Source organism: Balaenoptera musculus, chromosome 4 (genome assembly GCF_009873245.2).
Source record: "Balaenoptera musculus isolate JJ_BM4_2016_0621 chromosome 4, mBalMus1.pri.v3, whole genome shotgun sequence".
Lineage (NCBI taxonomy): Eukaryota > Metazoa > Chordata > Mammalia > Artiodactyla > Balaenopteridae > Balaenoptera > Balaenoptera musculus.
Genome location: NC_045788.1, coordinates 30,194,250 through 30,211,235, shown reverse-complemented (window position 1 = coordinate 30,211,235; position 16,986 = coordinate 30,194,250). Strand labels below are relative to the sequence as shown.

Sequence of the window (16,986 nt, the reverse complement as noted above, 5' to 3'; positions counted from 1 at the left end):
CAGTGGTTCAGAATCCACCTGCCAATGCAGGGGACACAGGTTCGATCCCTGGTCTGGGAAGATCCCACATGCTGTGGAACAACTAAGCCCATGTGCCACAACTACTGAGCCTGAGCTCTAGAGCCCATGAGCCACAACTACTGAAGCCCGCATGCCACAACTACTAAAGCCTGTGCACCTAGAGCCCATGCTCTGCAACTAGAGAAGCCACGGCAATGAGAAGTCCGTGCACCGCAACGAAGAGCAGCCTCTGCTCGCCGCAACTAGAGAAAGCCTGCACGCAGCAACAAGGACCCAACACAGCCAAAAAAAATAAATAAACAAAATTTTAAAAATTCACCTTTAAAAAAAAAAGAGAGAACTTTATCATTGTGATAAATGGCATTTTTTTCATTTTTCTGATACTGAATATAGTTCCCTATGTTATACAGTAAATCCTTGTTGCTTATCTATTTTATGTACAGTAGTTTGTATCCGATAATCCCATACTCCTAATTCCCTCCCTCCTCTCCCTTTGGTAACCGTAAGTATGCTTTTTATGTCTGTGACTCTGTTTTGTATATAGATTCATTTGTATTATTTTTTAGGTTCCACATATAAGTGATATCATATGATATTTGTCTTTCTCTGCCTTACTTCACTTAGTATGATATTCTCTAGGTCCATACATGTTGCTGCAAATGGCAATAGTTCATTGTATTTTCATGGCTGAGTAATATTCCATTGTATACATACACCACATCTTCTTTATCCATTCATCTGCTGAAGGACACTTAAGTTACTTCCATATCTTGGTTATTGTAACTAGTGCTGCTATGAACACTGAGGTACATGTACCTTTTTGAATTAGAGTCTTCGTCTTTTCTAGATGTATGCCCAGGAGTGGGATTGCTGGATCATATGGTAGCTCTATTTTTAGCTTTTTAAAGAACCTCCATACTGTTCTCCATAGTGGCTGCACCAATTTACATTCCCACCAACAGTGTAGGAGGGTTCCTTTTTCTCCCCTGCCAGCATTTATTATTTGTAGACTTTTTGATGATAGCCATTCTGACTGGTGTGAGGTGATACTCATTGTGGTTTTGATTTGCATTTCTCTAATAACCAGCGATGTTGAGCATCTTTTCATGTGCCTTTTGGTCATCTGTTATACCTTCTTTGGAGAAATGTCTATTTAGGTCTTCTGCCCATTTTTTCATTGGATAAATGGCATTTTTGAAAATCATACAACTAACATCATACTCAATGGTGAAAAACTGAAAGCTTTCCTCCTAAGATCTGGAACAAGATAAGGGTGCATGATTTCACCACTGCTATTCAACACTGCACTGGAGGTTCTACCCAGAGCAATTCACAATGAAACGAAATAAAAGGAATCCAAAATTGGAAAGGAAAAAGTAAAACTATGTATATTCGCAGATGACATGATCCTACGTATAGAAAATCCCAATGAATCCACAAGAAACCTACTAGAGCTAATAAATTCAGCTAAGTTGCAGGTTACAAAATCAACATATCAGTTGGGTTTCTATACACCAGTAATATACAATCCAAAAAGAAAATTAAGAAATTAATTCCATTTGCAATAGCATCTAAAACAATAAAATATGTAGGAAAAAAATCTAATAACAAAGGAGGTGATAAGACCTGTATACTGAAAACTGTAAGACATTGATGGAAGACACTAAAGAAGACCTAAATAAATAGAAAGACATCCCATTTTCATGGATTGGAAGATGTAATATTGTTAAAGTTTCAATCCTACCCTAAGCAATCTACAAGTTCAACACAATTCCTGTCAAAATTCCTACAGCCTTTTTTGCAGACATGGAAAACTCAAACCTCAAATTCAGATGGAATTCGCAAGGGATCCTAAATACCTAAAACAATCTTGGAAAATAAAGAACAAAGTTGGAAAACTCATACTTCCCAATTTCAAAATGTAGTGCAAATCCAGAGTAATCAAAACAGTGTGGTACTGGCATAAGGACAGACATAGAGATCAATGGAATAGACTTGAGAGTCTAGAAATAAACCCCTTCATCTATGGCCAATATCTCTGACAAGGGTAAAAGACCATTCAATGAAGAAAGAATAGTCATTTCAACAAATGGTGCTCGGACAATTGCATTTCCACATGCAAAAGAATAAAGTTGGAGCCCTACCTCACACTATATATAAAAATTAACTCAAAACTGATCAAAGACCTAGTATGGGCTAAAACCATAAAACTCTTAAAAGAAAACATAGGGGTAAATCTTCATGAGCTTGGAATTGGCAATGTATTCTTTTTTTTTTTGATTTGATTTGATTTTTTTTTATACAGCAGGTTCTTATTAGTTATTTTACGGCAATGTCTTTTTTTTTTTAACAGATCTTTACTGGAGTATAATTGCTTCACAATACTGTGTTAGTTTCTGTTGCACAACAAAGTGAATCAGCCATATGCATACACATGTCCCCATATCCCCTCCCTCTTGAGCCTCCCTCCCATTCTCCCTATCCCACCCCTCTAGGTCATCACACAGCACCGAGTGATCTCCCTGTGCTATGCTGCTGCTTCCCACCAGCCAACTATTTTACATTCAGTAGTGTATATATGTCGATGCTACTCTCACTTTGCCCCAGCTTTCCCCTCCCACCCCATGTCAGGTCCATTTTCTATGTCTATCTCTTTATTCCTGTCCTGCAACTAGGTTCATCAGTACCATGTTTTTTGTTTTGTTTTTAGATTCCATGTATATGTGTTAGCATACGCTATTTGTTTTCTCTCTCTGACTTACTTCACTCTGTATGACAGACTCTAGGTCCATCCACCTCACTACAAATAACTCAATTTCGTTTCTTTTTATGGCTGAGTAATATTCCATTGTATATATGTGCCACATCTTCTTTATCCATTCATCTGTTGACGGACACTTAGGTTGCTTCCATGTCCTGGCTACTGTAAATAGTGCTGCAATGAACATTGTGGTACATGTCACTTTTTGAATTATGGTTTTCTCAGGGTATATGCCCAGTAGTGGGATTGCTGGGTCATAAGGTAGTTCTATTTTTAGTTTTTTAAGGAACCTCCATACTGTTTTCCACTGTTCACAGCCACTGCACTGTTTTACATTCCCAGCAACAATGCACAAGGGTTCTTATTCTTCCACATTGTTGTCAATGTTCTTTGAAGCACAAAACCCTTTAATTATGATGAAGTCCAAATTCTCTATTCTTTTTTTTGTTCATGCTCTTGGTGTCATAATTAAGAATACACTGTGGAACAGTATGGCAGTTTCTCAAAAAGTTAAACACAGAATTGCCATATGATCCAGCAATACCTCTCTTAGATACTTACTCAAAAACTGAATGCAGGAACTCAAATATACTTTTACACCAATTTTCAGTGTTATTCACAATGGCCAAAAGGTGGAAGTAACTCAAGTGTCCATCAGCAGATAAATGGATATACAAAATGTGGTAAATTCATACAATGGAATATTATTCAGTCATAAAAAGCAATGAAGTTCTGATACATGCTACAACATGGGTAATCCTTGAAAACATTATGCTAAATGATATAAACTAGACACAAAAGGACAAATATTGTATGATTCCACTTACAAGAAATATCTAGAATAGGCAAATTTGTAGTGACAGAAAGTAGACTAGAGGTTATCAGAGACTGGTGGGAGGTGGGAATAGGAAGTAATTGTTTCAGAGGTACAGAGTTTCCAGAATGATGAAAAAGTTTTAGAAATAGATAGTCGTGATATCTGCAAAAACACTGTGAATGTAATTAATACCATTGAATTGTACCCTTAAGATGGTTAAAATGACAAATTTTATGTTACATACATACTTTACCAGAATAAAAAGAAATATTAAAAAAAAGAATCTGGACATAGATGTTACACCATTCCCAAAAATTAACTCAAAATGGATCATAGACCTAAACGGAAAAGGCAAAACTCTAAAACTTCTAGTAGATAACATAGAAAATCTAGGTGACCTTGAATTTGACAGTGAGTTTTTAGGTACAACACCAGAAGAATGAACCATGAAAGAAAAAAGCCGATAGGAGGGACTTCATTAAAACTAAAAACTTCTTCTTTGAGAAAGACATTGTTAGAGAATGAAAAGACAAGCCACACACTGGGAAAAAATGTTTGCAAAATACATATCGGATAAAGGCTTGGTATCCAAAATATACAAAGAATTCTTAAAACCCAAATAAGAAAACAACCTGTCTTAGTCCACTTGGGCTGCCATAACAGACACCATAGACTGGGTGGTTCAAACAACAAACATTTACTCCCCACAGTTCTGAAGGCTAGGAAGTCCAAGACTAAGGGGTTGGCCAATTTGGTTCCTGGTGATTGCTCTCTTCCTGATTTGCAGATGTCTGCCTTCTTGCTGTATCCTCACATGAGAGAGAGATCATCTCTCTTGTGTTTCTTCAAGTATGAAGGCACTTAATCCCATGCATGAGGGCCTCATCCTCATGACCTAATCACTTCCCAAAGGCCCTACCTCCAAATATCATCACATTGGGGATTATGGCTCTAACATATGAATCTTGGAAGAACACAAACATTCAGTCAAGTGTACAACCCAATTAAAACATGAGTAAAAGATCTCATCAAAGAAGATATACAGATGGCAAATGCAAATAAGCATATAAAAAGCTGCACAACATCATATGTATGAGATACCACTACACACCTACTAGAATGGCTACAGTACAAAACACTGACCACACCAAACGCTGGAGAGGGTGTGCAGCAAGAGAACTCTCAGTTATTTCTGGTGGGAAAGCAAAATGGTACAGCTGCTTCGGAAGACAGTTGAGCGTTTTCTTACAAAGCCACACAGTGTCTTACCTCATGATCCAGCTATCATGCTCCTTGTTGTTGACCCAAATGTGTTGAAAACTGATGTCCACACAAAAACATGCACACAAAAGTTTATTGCAGCTTGATTCTTAACAGCCAAAACTTGGAACCAACTAAGATGTTCTTCAATAGACAATATGGATAAACATACTTTGGTACAGACATACAATGGAGTATTATTCAGCAACAAAAAGAAATAACCTATCAAGCTACAAAAAGTCATGGAGGAACCTTAAATGCATATTTGCTATTCCAACTATATGACAGTCTGCAACAGGTAAAACTATAGAGACAGTAAAAGATCAGCAGTTGCCAGTGGTTTGTGGGAAGGAAAGAGAAAGGGATGACTAGATGGAGCACAGGGGATTTTTAGAGCAGTGAAACTATTCTATATGATATGGTAGATACATGACATTACACATTTGTCAAAATGCACAGAATTGTACAATGCAAAGAGTGAACTCTCACACAAACTATGTACTTTAGTTAATAATATTTTAATATTTATTCATCATTTGTAACAAATGTACCACACAAATGAAAGATGATAATATTAGGAGTATTTTAAGAGGGGAGGGGCATATAAGAGCTCTCTATACTTTCTGCTCAATATTTCTGTAAACCTAAAACTGCTCTAAAAATAAAATCTATTAAAAAACAAAAATGTTTTTTAACAAAAGGCAGGGGCACTGTGTTATTCTAAATGTCAGTGTCACAAAAGACAAAGGCTGAATAACAAGTCCAGATTAAAGAAACCCAAAGAAATATGATAACTACATGCAATAAGTGATACTAGATTGGATACTATACTGGAAGAAAAATTATTATAAAGGAACCTATTGGAACAAATGACAAAACTAGAAAAAGGAATGAATTAGATTAAAATAGTCCATCAACAAATTTCTTGAAGTTGGTGACTTAAATGCAGTACCACAAAAGAATCTCCTTATTCTTAAGAAATACACATGAAAATATTTAGACATAAAGGATCATGATGCATATAACTTACTCTCAAATTATTTAGATGAAAAATTTTATATACATACATACATACGTAAAGAAGGAGAGCAAAAATGATAAAGCAATAGGTTGCCTCCAAAAACTCATGTCCACTTGGAACCTGTGAATGTACCTTATTTGGATATAGGTTCCTTCCAGATGTAATCAAGTTAAGATGAGGTTACAATGGATTTGGGTGTTCTTATAAGAAATGGAAATTTAGACACACATACACACACAGGGAAAAAAGCCATGTGAAGATGGAGGCAGAGATTGGAGTTATGCTGCCACAAGTCAAGGAAAGCCAAGGATTGCCAGCAACCACCAGAAACAAGGAAGAGGCAAGGAAGACTCCTTCCCTAGATTAAGAACAAAACAACCCTGCCAACACCTTGAGTTTGGAATTCTAGCTTCTAGAACTATGAGAAAATAAATCTGTATTGTCTTAAGCCACCTAGTTTGTGGTACTTTGTTACAGCAACCCTATGGAAGCTAATATAGTAAGTAATAGGTAAATCTGGGTAAAGGGTATATGGGTGTTTTTGGACAATTCATGAAAAGTTTTTTTGTCCTCTTAACAGACTCTTTCTCAGAACAAAAGCTTTTTAACTTTGAAGCAAAGTTTTTCTAAGTTTGAAATTATTTCCCAAAAGGTTAAAGACAAATACAACCAAGGACTTGAACAGACATTTCTACAAAGATAGACAAATGGCCAATAAGCACATGAAAACATGCTTAACATCACTAATCATTAGGGAGATTCAAAGCAAAACCACAATGAGATACCATGTCACATCCATTAGGGGATGACTATTATCAAAAAAAACCCGGAAAATGACAGCATTGGCAAGGATGTAGAAAAACTGGAACTCTTGTGCAGTGCTGGTGGGAATGTAAAATGATGCAGCCACTATGGAAAATGGTATGGTGTTCCTCAAAAAATTAAACAGAGAATTACCATTTAATCCAGCAATTCCACTTCTGGATATACACCCAAAAGAACTGAAAGCAGAGACTCAGACAGACATTTGTACCTCTATGTTTATAGCAGCATTATTCACAATAGCACCCAGGTATCTAGCAACACATGAATGGATAAACAGTATGTGGTATATACATAGAATATTATGAATATTACTCAGCCTTAAGGAAAGAAATTCTGATGCATACTACAACATGGATAAATCTTGAGGACACTATGCTAAGTGAAATAAGCCAATCACTTATTATTTTACTTATATGACGTACCTATAAAAGACAAATTCACAGAGATAGAAAGCAGAATGATAGTTGCCATGGGCTGGTGGGAGGGGAAAATGGAGAGTTATTGTTTACTGGGTGCAGAGTTTCAGTTTGGGAGGATGGAAAAGTTCTGGAGATGGGTGGTGGTGATGACTGCACAACGATGTGAATACAGTTAATGTCACTGAACTTTACACTTAAAGATGGTTACAGTAGTAACTTTTATGTTATGTCTATTTTACTACAACAAATACAATAGTTGTATGTATATGTTTAGAGGTAGGGTGGCCTTGACAAGCTGATTTTAAATTTACATGGAAATTCAAAGTGTCAAAAATAACTAAAAGTTGTTGAAGAGCAAGGTGGGAGGACTAACTCGATCAGATATCAAGACTTACCATAAACCTATAGTAACTGAGATAGTGTGGTATTGGTATAAGGACAAACAGTAAGACCAACAGAAGTCCAGAAACAAACTCACACACATGGACACTTGATTGTGTCAGAGGTGACCAACACTGTGAACAGTGTATTTTTCATACTTAGCTCTGGGACAACTGGATATCCTTATACAAAATATCGAATTGGAAATCACTTAAATTGGGCCCCCATTTTACATAATCAATTTAGGTAGACTAAATACCCAAACATGAAAGGCAAAACTATAAAGCTTTCAGAAGATAACATAATATCTATATGACCTTAGAGTATGGAAGAAGTTCTTTTAAAACATGCAAAAACACTACCATAAAAGAACTTTAGGGGACTTCCCTGCTCGTGCAGTGGTTAAGAATCTGCCTGCCAATGCAGGGGACACGGGTTCGATCCCTGGTCCAGAAAGATCCCACATGCTGCAGAGCAACTAAGTCTGTGTGCCGTAACTACTGAGCCTGCGAGCCCACGTGCCACAACTACTGAAGCCCGCACACCTAGAGCCCGTGCTCCGCAACAAGAGAAGCCACCGCAACGAGAAGCCCGCGCACAGCACGAAGAGTAGCCTCCGCTCACCGCAACTAGAGAAAGCCCGCGCACAGCAACAAAGAACCAACGCAGCCAAAAATAAATAAATAAATAAATTAATTAATTAATTAAAAAAGAACTTTAGTCCTGTGAAAACATAAGCGACAAACCAGAAGACAGTTAAGACACAAAAAATCAGTGAAGAACTGATTCACCACACACCACAACTCCAGGGTGGGGTTGTGAGAACATCTGAAGAATTCCTCCTACATGTAAAAAGCAGTGGAGGGCTTCCCTGGTGGCGCAGTGGTTGAGAATCTGCCTGCCAATGCAGGGGACACGGGTTCGAGCCCTGGTCTGGGAGGGTCCCACATGCCGCGGAGCGACTAGGCCCGTGAGCCACAATTGCTGAGCCTGCATGTCTGGAGTCTGTGCTCCGCAACAAGAGAGGCCGCGATAGTGAGAGGCCTGCGCACCGCGATTAAGAGTGGCCCCCACTTGCCGCAACTAGAGAAAACACTCGCACAGAAATGAAGACCCAACACAGCAATAAATAAATAAATAAATAAATTAATTAATTAATTAAAAAAAAGAAAAGAAGTGGAGGATAACCCAACAGAAAACGACATGAAAGGTGCTTCACAGAAGTGAAAATCTAACTAGTAAATAAAAATATAAACAGGCACTTAACCTCACTGACGAGTAGGGAAATGTAAATTAAAACCACTATGAGCTATCTTTATAAACCCATTGGATTGGCTAAAATTTAAAGGGCTGTCAGTACAAAATATTGGTACATATGTGGGAGAACAGGAACTCCTATACACTATTGAGAGGAATATAAACTGGTACCATCATCACTTTGAAAAAAACTTGGTATTATCCAATAAAATTGAAGATATGTATATCCTAAGCCAGCTAATCTACTTCTAGGTATATACTCTAAAGAAATTCATGCTCATACACACCAGGATATATGTACAAGAATGTTCTTAAAAAAGTATGGTCTGTAATGGCCCCAAACTGGGGAAACAAAACAGAACACTGAATATCAACTATACTTCAATAAAAAATAAATAAAAAACCCAAATGTCTATTAATAGTAAAATGGATAAATAATATATTTATACAAAGAAATAAAAGTGAATGAACTACATATACATGTAATAAAGTGGGTTAATTTCACCAAAAAAACTGTTAATAAAAGAGGTAAGACCAAAAACGCAATTCAAAACTAGGAAAAATTAAATCATATTGTTTTGGAATCCATACATAGGTGACAAAACTTAAGATAAAGGCAATGAAATGACTGTCATAAGCCAGCATAGTGATTACTTCCAGTGAGGAGGAAAGGATTACAATCTAGAAGGGGCCACAGTAGCTTCTGCAATGCTAGTAATGTTCTGTTTCTTGAACTGGATGGTTCCAGAAAAATGTCTGATATACTTTTCTGTATACATGTCATACTTCACATTTTTTAAAAGATGTGACGGTATGGTAAGGATAAACACCACTCCATACAGATGAACATGGCTAGAGAAAAACACACAGTTATGCTGACTGGTTCATAACTATGAACCTGAAAGGGAGGTTCAGGCTCCCAGGCAATGTTTTATATTTCCCTAGCCCATCTTCCCATCTACTTTCCCAGAATAACATTTTATACCTTTCTGTTCTTAAACCTCCAAAATCTCCTCCCCCATCCTCATCTTTCAGTTGATGATTGTGGTTCCTACTTCACTGACAACAATGGAGGTAAAGAATATTTCCACAGCCTGACCACCATAAACACTACCAGGATTTTGCACCCACATATTCTACTTTCCCTAAGCTCAACTCTCCATGCTCCTATCTAAGGTCAATCCACCTATTTGTACACCAGATCCCATGCCTTCTTGCCTTCACAAAGACATTATTATAGCAATTCTCCCATCTATCACCTACGTCATCAATTTCCTTCAGCAATACGCTATTATTTCTTAACGAAACTTCCCCTACCAGCTACTACACTATTTCTTTGCTCCCCTTTGTAGTTAAGTTTCTTGAAAAAGTTGCCTATAGTTACTGTTCCTCTCCTTCCATTCTCAAACCCACCACAATCAGGTTTATGGACGGACCACTCTGTCAAAACTGTACATCACGATAATAACTTCTAATGGTCAATTAGTTCTCATCTTACTTATCTATCAGGAACATTTGACACAGGTTATCTATCGCTCCTTGCTCCTTAGAGATTTGCATCACTTGGTTTCTGGTAAACCACTCCTTCTGATTTTCCTCTGTATAACTTAGTCACCCCTTCTCAGTCTCCACTGCTGATTCCTCTTCTTCCTTACTCAATGTTGGGATGCCCCAATATGTCTTTAGTATTCTGTCCATCCATACTCATTCTCTTGGTAATCTCATCCAGTCTTATGATTTAAATATATCTTTTTATATCAATACTTCCAGTTCAGACCCCTCTCTTAAACTCCAGACTCATTTAAATGTCTAGTGAACATGTGAAATTCCACATGTCCAACACTGATTTCCCAAATTTCCTCCCCAAACCTGCTCCACCATCTTTATTTCTATTTAAGGCAATGCCATCCTTCCAGTCACTGAGACCAAAAAATCTGGAGTCATCCTTGTTTCCTCTCCCCATAACTAGTCCATCAATAAATCCAGTACATTCCACCTTACAAATGTATCTAGAATCTAAGATTTCTTCACCCCCTCTACTGTTGCCACTCCAGTCCAAGCCACATGCGTCTTTCACTTGGATTACTGTGACGGCCCCCATCTGGTCTCTGCTTACACCCCGACCCTCTGCATCTTATTCTTAACATAGCAGCAAGAAAGGCCCACTCAACTTTTAATTTAGATCTTTTCTCTGCTCAAAATCCTACAATGGCTACTTATCTTACTCAGAAGAAAAGCCAACTATGCATGCCCATTTTTAGCCTAGGACAATATCAACATCATTTTTTTTACTCTTTTTTTCCCCCTGGTTTTAGGAAACATAAAAATAAACACACAAAATGGAGTCTAAAAAAGTGATTCCTAAAGCCAGCCCTCAAATTGGTTTATGAATAACTTTTACTTAATCCACACTGTATGATGATAGCACACTGCATTTTTATGAATGTCGTTATTTATTTTTTAACATGAGATTTTCCTATTTATTTGTTGTTACATTTTATATTTTTCATAAACTATGGTTATTATAAACGGTAGGTTTTTTAAACATTTTGTTACCTGGAAAAATAAAAAATTTGCAGAACTAATTTTTTTTTATTGAAGTATAGTTGACAGAATTAAGTTTTAATGCCTTCTCTATTTCTCCTTTCCACTCTCTATGCATTTTCTTTGCTGAATTAAAAAACAGAACATTTTTACTGGTACAGAAATTGAAAATTCTGGGGACTACTGGCCAAAAAGATTTAATAAGCATGGACCTACACTAAAAGCTCACCAAGCATAAGCAGGAGAAACTACATTGGCTAGAGTATTAGACCCATGCCCCTCCCCAGCTCTCTTAGTGCTGGCTGTGAGACATTAAATTTTTTGCCTTTCTGACCCTCTATTTCCTCACCTATAATGCCCATTACAGTACCCATTTCATAGAAATATGAAAATTAAGTGAGATGATACATTTACAATATATTGACACATAATAGCTATCTACTGTGTTTAGTTAACACAACACTATAAACTATGTGTTTAGTTACTGCAATGTTAATACAGTGGTGGTGTAGGGTGGGAGAGAGAGTGGGAGGCAGACCAGTGGGAGCAGACCACCCAGGTGGAGGGAAGTATTTTACCTACTGATGTTTAGAACTTCTGGCACATGGGGATAATAAAAAGCATTTTGGTCAGTTTCATTATTGTTTTTAAATTCTCTGAAGACCATGTATCCCCTTCTTGCCTTCACCAGGAAAACCACAGCAAAAGACCATCTTCCACATTCACTCATTCATTACTAACTGAGTGTTAGGCATAGGGTATGGCAAGGACTCAGAAGATTGCATTAGAGTATAATCACCATGTATTATTAAATAAACTAAGGGTTTTTATTTAGAAAATAAAAATATTCACTTACCTTTTTTGAATTTATGTATAGGGAGTTTCTTAAGTTGATCTTTACGAAGTCTGTTTCTTCTAGCTCTATGTCTATCCTGGACAAATTTTGTGATCTAAAAATAAAAGAGAAAAAAAAGGGAGTCAGATATTAAACATGCAAATAGAAAATGACCATTAAAATAACAAATGTCTTTTATGTTTCTAGATAGCTGCTACAAATCAATTCAATTTATTTAAACCCTAGTCATGAGACTATTAATTAAAATATCCATGATTAGTTATCATTAGTGATTAGTTAGCCCATAAATTATCCTTTGAATTTTTATTCAATGACCTAAATTATCTTTAATTTACTCTGACAAAAACATTTTAAATAACATGTAACTATTTGTTTGCAGAAATATAAATGGTAGATTCCAGGTTACAAAGACTCCACTGGATCAAAAATGGGGGGGGGGGGTTTGGAATTTCTGTAAGTTACAAACTAATAACATTTTCAAACATAACATGCATTAAACTGCACTTTCAGTGGTTCTAGCAGCAAAATGGACAGAACTAATACAGAACACCTATACTATAAATATTCAGAAATATCAGATAAAATATACAAAATATTTTAAAATATAAATTGCTATGCTTGCAAGAATAAAAAAGAAGTCCATGGGACCAGAACCAAATGCCAAAAACAAAGTCCGTAAAAGAAAATTTTGACAAATTTGACTACATCAATGTTAAGGACTTCTGTCCCCAAAAGATACTGTTTAAAGATAAAAGACAGTTCACAGACTGGCAGAAAATATCTGCAAATTGCACATCTCATAAGGGATTTCTATCCAGAATACATAAAGAATTCAAAATTCAATAATAAGAAAACAAGCAACCCAAGAGAAAAAAATGGGCAGAATATCTGAATATACACTTTGCTACTGAAGATATACAGATGGCAAATAAGCACTTGAAGAGATGTTCAACATAATTAGTCAAGAGAAAAATGAAAATTCAAATCACAAATACCACTATATACCTATTAAAATGATTAAAATGAAAAAGACTGACTATACCAAGTGTTGGCAGGGAAGTAGAAGAACTGGCACTCTGATACACTACTGAAAGGATTGTAAAATGGTACAACCACTTTGGAAAATAGTTTGGTGGTTTCTTATAAATTTAAACACATATTTACCAAATGACCTAATCATCCCACTCCTACTTATATTTAGCCAATAGAAATGAAAGTGTATATCCATATAACAACTTGTATACAAATGTACAAAAAAGTCTATGTCAGCTTTATTTGTAATAGCCAAAAACGAGACACAACCCAAATGTTCATCAGCAGGTACGTGGATAAACAAAACTGTGGTATAGTCATACAATGGAATACAACTTGGCAATAAAAAGTAATGAATATCAATATATTCAATAACATATATGAATTTCAAAATAATTATTCTGAGAGAAAGAAGGCAGACACAAAAGAGTATGTAATTTATGATTCCCTGTATATAAAGTGGTAGAAAATGCACACTAATCTACAGTGACCAAAACCAGACCTGCGGTTGCCCAGGAATGGTGTGGGGGGAGACATGAAGGAAAAATTTGGAAGAGGTGAAAGGGAGTGATTATCACAGAGTATGAGGAAACTTTTCAAGCTGATCTGATATTTTATTATCTTAATTGCGCTGGTGGTTTCTCAGGTAAACATATGTATGTCAAAACTTACCAAACTGTACAATCTAAATGTGCAGTTTATTAATATATTAATCAGTAGATGTTTGTTTTAAAATTTTAATAGTAACCACTAGAAAAAAACAATATAAGCTTTCAAACTAGTAGGAAAAAGGGAGAAAGGGAGAGAGAAAGAGGAAAAAAGTTGAGTAATCCAAATCTGTATAGTAGAAAAAAAAAACAGAATAAAAAGTAAACAATAGAAATTAGTCCAAATCACAAAAATGCAAATGGGGTAAATTCACCAGTTTTTTTTTAAAAGAGTATATCATATTGGATAAAGAAAAAATTCCAACCATTCACAAGACACAAGATTAAAACTTAATGACACATTAAGACAAAAGTAAAGGTAAAAAATACAGGGATAGCTAAAATTATATCATGACAATACTAAGTAAAAGTTGGCATATAAAGTAAAACAGGATATAAGACAAAAATCATCATTAGGAAATAGTTATCACAATGATAAAAAGGACACTTCACCTAAAAATTGACAAAATTATGGGAGAAATACACAAATTCACAAGCTCAGTAATTTCTAGATCAAGCAGACCAAAAAAAAAAAAAGTAAAGACCACAGACCTATGATGCCCAATATGGTAGCCATTATATACATGTAGCTACTGAGCACTTGAAATGCGGCTGGTCTCAATTGAGATTTGCTGTAAAAGTATAAAATACACACCAGTTTGCAAAGATTAGTACAAAAAGAATGTAAAACATATTTTTTAATTATTTATATTAACTGAAAGTTGAAATACATTTTAGATTTATTAAGTTAAATAAATACAGTATTTAAGTTAATCTCACCAAAATAGTTCCTTTTACCTTTTTTAATTTGGCTACCAGAAAATCTTAAATTACAATAAATGTGGCTCACAACATCGTTCTATTGCATAGCACTGCTTTAGAGAACAGAGGAGTGCAAAAAACCACGGACAACTGCAATGACTGCAGTTCTGTGAATATACTAAAAACCACTGAACTATATGATTTAAATGGGTCAATTTTATATTATGTGAATTATATCTCAATAAAACTGTCTTTAAAATAATACAAAAGAAAGAAAGAAAGAAAAAAAGACTGGACAAGACAAATACCCAAGCTCAAACTAACGGACATATATAAAACTTTGGACTCCACAATTCTTTTCACACATATGGTGGGGAATGTTTACAAAATTTCACCACAATTACCATGTCTCTTCACCACCTGAATTCTGAATAACTTCAAAATAAGATCATGAACTGGCAGATGGAAGCAGGTGGAGCACCTAACTCGGTGAAGAAAGAAATAGAACCTTCTCCTTAACCACTGAATTAGACTGCCTTACCCACCCAGATATAGACAAAGACAATCAGGAATGGAGTAGGCCTTTCCTTCACCCTCCCCTAGAACTGCAGAACCAGTCCTGGAGGAGCTGAAGACAGGTTCACCTCAAGAGAAAGATGAAGCTGAGCCAAGCATGCCCTAACTTATTCTTCCCAAATGTACCACACAGATAAGGTACTTCATCTCTCCTAAGACCAAATGAGTAGAAGAGTAGGGAAGGGCTAGGAGTATTAGTAACTGAGTTTCCCATTCACATGGATGTACATCAAAAGTGGTAAAGAAATATCCCACATAACAGTGAAAAAAATTTTCTCAATTTAAACCAAATTAAAATAAAAATATTCCTTATCAAAAGTAATGAGTTACATACAGCAAAAGTGATTGTTAAAGAGAAATTTATAACCTAAGGGCATATACTATAAAGAAAAATGAATAAGTATTTAGCTGATCAAGCTAGAAAAAGAAAAGCAACGTATCCAAAACAAGTAGACGAAAGAAAATAATACTGCCAAGAGCAGAAATTCATGAGATAAATTAAAAAGGAGAGTAAATACATAAGTCCCACTGGAATGTAAAATACTTGACATCAGGGATTTTTACCTATTTTGTTCACTGAGGAAACTTCACACCCTAGAGCAGTGCCGAGGTTCAGAGGTGCAGAATAAATATTTGTTGAATGAAAGAAAAAAAAAGAAAATCTCAAAGTCCACTTCTCTGAAAGACAAACTTTTTTTTTGAATTTTTGAATTTTATTTTATTTTTATACAGCAGTTTATTAGTCATCAATTTTATACACATCAGTGTATACATGTCAATCCCAGTTGTCCAATTCATCACACCACCATCCCCACCCCCCGGTGGCTTTCCCCCCTTGGTGTCCATACATTTGTTCTCTACATCTGTGGCTCAACCTCTGCCCTGCAAACCGGTTCATCTGTACCATTTCTCTAGGTTCCACATACATGCGTTAATATACGATATTTGTTATTCTCTTTCTGACTTACTTCACTCTGTATGACAGTCTCTAGATCCACCCACATCTCTACAAATGACTCAATTTCATTACTTTTTATGGCTGAGTAATATTCCATTGTATATATGTACCACATCTTCTTTATCCATTCGTCTGTCAATGTGCATTTAGGTTGCTTCCATGACCCGGCTATTGTAAATAGTGCTGCAATAACCATTGGGGTGCATGTGTCTTTTTGAATTATGGTTTTCTCTGGGTATATGCCCAGCAGTGGGACTGCTGGATCATATGGTATATCTATTTTTAGTTTTTTAAGGAACCTCCATACTGTTCTCCATAATGGCCGTATCAATTTACATTCCCACCAACAGTGAAAGAGGGTGCCCTTTTCTCCACACCCTCTCCAGCATTTGTTGTTTGTAGATTTTCTGATGATGCCCATTCTAACTGGTGTGAGGTGATACCTCATTGTAGTTTTGATTTGCATTTCTCTAATAATTAGTGATGTTGAGCATCTTTTCATGTGCTTCTTGGGCATCTGTATGTCTTCTTTGGAGAAATGCCTATTTAGGTCTTCTGCCCATTTTTGGATTGGGTTGTTTGTTTCTTTAATATTGAGCTGAATGAGCTGTTTATATATTCTGGAGATTAATCCTTTGCCCGTTGATTCGTTTGCAAATATTTTCTCCCATTCTGAGGGTTGTCTTTTCGTATTGTTTATGGTTTCCTTTGCTGTGCAAAAGCTTTGAAGTTTCATTAGGTCCCATTTGCTTATCTTTGTTTTTATTTCCATTACTCTAGGAGGTGGAT

General features: G+C 36.0%; 1 protein-coding gene across 2 annotated transcripts in view; it reads right to left on the bottom strand.

The window, feature by feature from the left end:
• RNF13 (ring finger protein 13) overlaps window positions 1-16,986 on the bottom strand; it is a 155,030-nt gene that overhangs the window by 19,972 nt on the left and 118,072 nt on the right. For both annotated transcript variants that reach the window (XM_036849795.1, XM_036849794.1), the window contains exon 8: window positions 12,163-12,256. In XM_036849795.1, the coding sequence (XP_036705690.1) occupies window positions 12,163-12,256 (94 nt within the window). The remainder of the gene's footprint in view (window positions 1-12,162; window positions 12,257-16,986) is intronic.